The 6,000-nt window shown below is 44.1% G+C and overlaps 2 protein-coding genes across 2 annotated transcripts; both read left to right on the forward strand.

Moving 5' to 3' along the window:
* Window positions 1-2,871: 2,871 nt before the first annotated feature.
* On the forward strand, window positions 2,872-3,285 carry PV06_10538 (uncharacterized protein; the record flags this gene model as incomplete). Its single annotated transcript, XM_016412096.1, has 1 exon — window positions 2,872-3,285. One exon carries the CDS (start codon window positions 2,872-2,874, stop codon window positions 3,283-3,285), a length of 414 nt encoding a protein of 137 aa, XP_016257716.1.
* Window positions 3,286-5,201: 1,916 nt separating this feature from the next.
* Window positions 5,202-5,499, forward strand: PV06_10539 (uncharacterized protein; the record flags this gene model as incomplete). The annotated part of the gene is made up of 2 exons (XM_016412097.1): window positions 5,202-5,259; window positions 5,318-5,499. The coding sequence occupies 2 exons, from the start codon at window positions 5,202-5,204 to the stop codon at window positions 5,497-5,499; spliced, it is 240 nt and encodes a 79-aa protein (XP_016257717.1).
* Between the last annotated feature and the right edge of the window lie 501 nt (window positions 5,500-6,000).

Here is a 6,000-nt window from a genome sequence, read left to right on the forward strand (position 1 = left end):
AAACGAGACATATATAGACATAAGGTAATTGAAGGCTCTTTGCAGCATGTAATTCTAGCCTGGCCGTAGTTAGCTAGGGTCTCTCACTTCTATCTAACACACTTTTCAGATGTTTTGGGCCTTTATTTAGACACTAAGTGTGAATAGGTACACTTTAGACTGAATAGTGCTGACCTCTTCATTCGATCCGAGAAATCTGGTGTCGTCTAAGAGCTAATTCCGACGTCTCGCCTTAACGGTGACTTTCCGCATTTTATGATCTATGAATATTTCCATTAGTTCAACCTAGGGTCATAACATGTGGAATGAAGACCCCGTACACAGCCATGGTCTTCCTCCTCTAATGGGTAGTGGCTTATGCGTAAAGAGCAGGGGTATATGCTGAGGAAAGGGAGCCTCTCTCTCATTAAGATTCGAAGTGAGAGGGCAGAAACATTATCTAGGGTGCTGGCAAGCCTTGAGGTCCGAGAACACATGGTCATAACCTATAATGAGCATTCCTAAACCACCTATGTGCGACTACCACGAATGCAACTAGACTTCACTATAGGCTAAGGATCATCTCTTCTCGCTAGCAAACAATTTCCCGGAACGGTTGTCAATGAAACATAGACATTTGGCACATTTACAGGGTTACGGTCTAAATTGGTTTTAAGGTCTAACGACCAGGTAAGTCGCAAAGTTATTATCCCCTTCAGTCGACCTCAGTCCATCCCACTTAATGATTATGTCAAGACAACGGTCTCACCAGGTTCCTCAGAAAAGATTAAATATATGGTTTATAACGTTAATATGCACCTTAGGCGAATGATTGGAGACTAGTTAACCTTAAAGAGCCTCTACAAAAGCTACCTACACGTAGTGACTTTATCATGCTTCCCCAATATACTGACCGGGAGGACTGGTACAGAGGAAGCGCTTACCGTCCTTAGTTAGGGATCAATATACTCATTTACTAGCCTTAGACAGACAGAAAAATAGCTTTTAAGCTTACTAGCTACCCTAACGCCCAAGAGAGAGTATTACCCTAAGCACCTCAAAGTAATATAAGAGGTCAAGTGAAATAACTCTCTGTCTCTATTTTCACAGCACCCACACTTCAGGTCCGCTGTGAAAAGAATATTGGCTCATGAGCATATTCTCAATATGTTCCACGACGGCTGCGAGCGAAACACGCCATTACCTGCCAGCAACGCTCATCTGTTAATCCGCGGTGCACAGCACGATACACAGATCCGTGTCTGCAACTTCGGGGCCGAATTACCGTGCTCAGTCGCGGATCATCAATCTCAAGACATAAAGGAGCATTTAAGAGAGATAGAAGCGGTATCCACAGTCTCTAGGTTAGTGGATGAATGGTCTACGAACCTACGTGTTAGTAGAGACCTCTTCGGCCTACTTAAAGCTTAAAAGAGGGCTATCCTAGGTTACTCGCCCTCACTGATCCTTAGTTACAATCCATTATGGCTAGAACCTCCTGAAACCACCATTCCAGAATACTAGTGCTCTCTTCAAACCGTGATGTTGGTAAGCAATTAAGAAGAGCATAGATACCCGATAATGTTCCTGCTCGCGACTATAGCGTATACTCCAAAATCCGATCCTATGTTATTGAAGACGTTACTTGCGTTCTCTACCGTTACTGACCTCGCCGGGACGGAATCACCGCCGTTTCCAGTGTTTGACCTTAAGTATGGTTATAAACTATAGAGGCAGTGGCTAGGTAAGATTATCAAATTAAACGCCTTTGGCTTTCACGCATCGCCGCAGCTTGCTCTGCCAAAGGTTATCTATAAGAATAAGAAGCAATACACTGCACGACTGCAAAAGCTCTATGATTAATCTTTGAACTGAGTTACTAATAGCATTATCAATCACTTTCTCTAGTAATGGCCTCGCGTTTAGCTCATTAGACCCGACTCTGATGAGGAATAAGATCAGTATTTAGATATAGGAAAGATCATACCTACTGCAAGATAATTATTCGCCACTTAGTATCATAATTCCGAATTTTAGAACTACGTGCTTCGAGCACAAACTTCACTCAATAGGTTAGTGCTAGGTCTACGTGAATATGTGCGCTACCAAAGTACGGATAGAACGACTAATAAGACGCAAGTAATAACCTATCTAGTTTGGGACCGCTTATTCCATAGCCGCCCCACTGCCTACGATCTAACCGCCGTGAAATTCAAGTTTCCCGTGGTTCACCGGCGCAGAGTACACAATAATACGGCAGAGATTAACGCTCTCGTATAACGTGCTCTGCTAAGCAGGCGCAACTCATTTAAAGCTCAGTACCTACATGACTTCCAAAAAAGCATTAGCTCCTTAAACAACTTGGAAGACATCGCTCTCACTTTCAAAAATGAAGCACCGCCTATAGCTGAGAAAGACCTCATGTCGGACTGTGCACGACAAGTCCAAAAAAGTCTGCAGCAGATTCGGGATTTGCTCAAATGCCAGTTAAGTAGAGCTAAGTTTGTTGCGACCGAGCTCGATTTAGGTTCACAACTGGGAATTATATCCCTTCTAAGATGGCTCACATAACTTCCACCGACATTGGTTAGGCGATAATGGAGAGCCGTGTTAATAGAAATGGCAATCCGGATTACACAATGGCAGTAAGCTTCTCGCTTGGTTACGTGCGATCATGATACCTAGGCCGTGATTAATAAGCTCACCTATAAGCCGCATCGTAACTAGGATCCTTCAGAACGACTAGAATGAATGCTGCTGTAACTGGAAGGGAATTTCCTGATTCGTCCACAGCAAGTTAACATCGCCTAGCAAATAATATCCTCACTAACTAGACAAAATACGGCCATATAACTCAATATAGGTGAGGATAAATCATCTGTGATCATACCCATGGTTGTGGCTATAGCAGCTAATACGAACCAACTAGTCCGAGTTATTATTCTGAAACAATTGGCGAATGCAATACTAGAAATCCTGCTTAACCGCCTTGGAGGGCTTCTTAGCTGGCGGATCATTTTCCTGCCATTCTCTCGATCTGTTAATTTGTTCACCAGCCAGCTTGGGGAACTGCGTCAGTTTCTTGACAGATCCATGAAAATCGGCGCTGTCATGCTCGCGCAGCCAGAACACATCTTGTCATTCGAACTTTACGGTCCTGATCAATGTCTTCGCGAAGCCAGCCACGAGGGCTGTGCGGCGATAGATCTGCAAAACTGGTTTGATAACCATGTTTGTGACGTTCTGGACGAAAGCGACGAGCTTCTTAATCCGAAATATCAACTTATCTACACGATTAGATTATAAAAAGGCATCGATCTCCAGCCAGATCACTGGATTTTAAGTACCGAGGTACTTAACGTCTTGGCGTTAATTTGTGTACAAATGGCCTTAAACTTAACCGAAGGCCTTGTCATTAACACAACCCATTAGGGATAGTTCCCATATCTGCACATCATAGATAGAGATACAGGGCAGTTAGTTATGAAGAGCGTGGTTAACAATATATGTTCTAACGGATTGCTGAGTCTCCGCCTAGGCCTGGTGACAGAGGGAAAGCGGCAAAAGATTCGACGTTATATCACGAATCTCCGCCCTAGAAGGACAATCGTTACCGCTGTCAACAGAATTACTACTCATAATAAGACATTAAAGAAGAAGCTCCTTATTCTTTAAGGTCTATTTGCCCATAAAGTTCTCCTCTTTGCTCTCCATCAACACCGATAGCGCGTGATATATAGACTGTCCCTGGACCGAAGCGTGCTGGCTGTCTCGTTCCGAGCGAAAGATCAGCCCACTCCTCGGTCTAAATTTAGTCACCCGGATTTAATAATTATCCTCACCTCTCTCAGTTATTATTACTACGGTTTGAATGACGCTTAGCTTTAACTGGCTTTCGAAACTCTCATTCACAGAGATGATCCTAAGAGCGAATACCATTCCTGGGTTACTAACTTGCCCGCGACCTCGAGCGTACCTCTGCATCTTCCTGGTGTCAATGTTAAGGATAAGAGAGAGTGGGATCAAGTGATCTTCCCCTCATTACGTCGACTCAAATTGGTTGTTAACTTCTACATGTTTCACTATATATTTCCACAGGGCATAAGAGAGTTCCCACACTAACTATCTACCTCCGGATGGAATCTTGCTAAAGACAGGCCGGGGCGCCCTACGACGGGATTTAGTGGCACAAATAATTCGCGCTTTCTCCTTCCGCTTTCGATCGAGCAAAATGATCTGCCACAGCAAAGGCACACTAACGCTCTAGTCTTGAAGCACCTATTATAACCTAAAAACGCGGTGCACTTATTAGAATGAGAAGGTACTAATGTTTCGCGGAGCCAAGCAGTCCTTAACGCTGTTACTTCATTTAGCCGCACCACGAATGTCTTGATAGATATTAGGGCTTAGATGTTAGAAATAGATAATTATATGGTGGCGAGAACGTGGCTAGGCATATTCGACCCTTAATAGGCATAAGCAGCCGTCTTTTTTAATAACAATAACGTGCTAATGGTTATCGATTGCCTAGGTAATGCCGAACCTCTCGCCATCTCTCCGTATGTTCGACAGTTTAATTAATGCGTATTTTATTTGGACAATATCCACACGCGGGGAACTGATTTTCGTTTCCCTCAAAATTTTCGAGCCGCCGTCACATTGACGCGGGATTTGACGAAAGATCGTCTCGTGCAGGGTGAGTAAACCACACAGAATGTTGGTACCATCGCCGGCGCTAAAACTTGAACAGCATGTATGCGAATGAGAAAACTTGGGACTGACCACAGCATCGTCTTCCTCGTCCCACATGACACCCTCTAAAATATCCGTAGTACAATTGTGCGACTTGGAGAGAACGGACAGCCTGAAATTAAGAACATTATTGAGTTTATAATCAGATCCTCCTATATAAGTATCGCGCGAATGGGGCAATTATGGGCTCACCAAGGTATTACCTATAATAAAAATGAATCACTATACAAGGGATATTACACAGTAACTAACCTAGCTAAGCGAAATATATTCCTTCGTGATATGCGAGAAGCTAAGTACCAGACGTTAGAGCAGAGATACAAACCCGGATCCAATCAATATAACACTAAGGTGTTCGAGGGTAATGATCAGATCGCAAATCAACTAGCTTCCTTTGCTATCACGGGACCAGCCGAAGCAACTCTTCACGAATAAGAGGAAAGGGAGCTTGCGCCCGAGAATAAAGAAGAATGACAAATGGAGCGACCTACGCCAGTCTCCGCACAACATCCGCATCTCAACCCGGAAGTAGCTAAATTTGTTGCCACTAGGCGTGCAAGCTTATTGACCGGCTGTTTTCTACCAGCGTTTCAAGCTTTACAACACACAAATCTAAGGCGGTACGATTTAACGCCATGGACCCAAAATAATGATCTCCTCGTCACTCGCGACTTTGTCGAAACGGTCGAAACAATACACGCAGAAGACCAAGACTGGTATGTCAAGGCAGTCAAATGGGTTGCATATTCGATTTACGATGGTCAGTAGAAGCTCGTCGTCTTCAGTCCCTTTGAGGCCAATGAGCTTCTTCCTCGTATACGTTCCTCGGCCAAGGTCTCACTCGGTGTATACGCTACGCGCACCAGTATGTCCACCCGTCCGCTCGAAGATCTTGATTTTTGCGTGATTGGTACCAAACATCTGACCCCTCAGAGTCCTCGTATCCTGCCGTTTATGAACTTGTTTGCGGGGCAAACTTGTCTAACCAATTATAATGCATATCGCTCTCTTTGCCTGCTCCTGGGACTGCTATATTAAAAGACAAGCCGTGAAGGTTTAAATGACTTCAATATCTTTATACCTATCAAAGCACGTCCGCAACTCAACGCAGAGATAGCTCAAACCTGTATGTTTTCTCATAACCTACTGCCGGTCATGAGAGCTCTTTTGGAGCTTCAGCGAAAGGGCCATTCATTCACCAGCTCGCATCTCGGCTTAATTCTATAGGGAAAAACCTTGTCAAGTGAGGATTAGGCTCCTATCGGCGAG

This window comes from Exophiala oligosperma, assembly GCF_000835515.1.
Source record: "Exophiala oligosperma strain CBS 72588 unplaced genomic scaffold supercont1.13, whole genome shotgun sequence".
In the NCBI taxonomy this organism is placed as follows: domain Eukaryota; kingdom Fungi; phylum Ascomycota; class Eurotiomycetes; order Chaetothyriales; family Herpotrichiellaceae; genus Exophiala; species Exophiala oligosperma.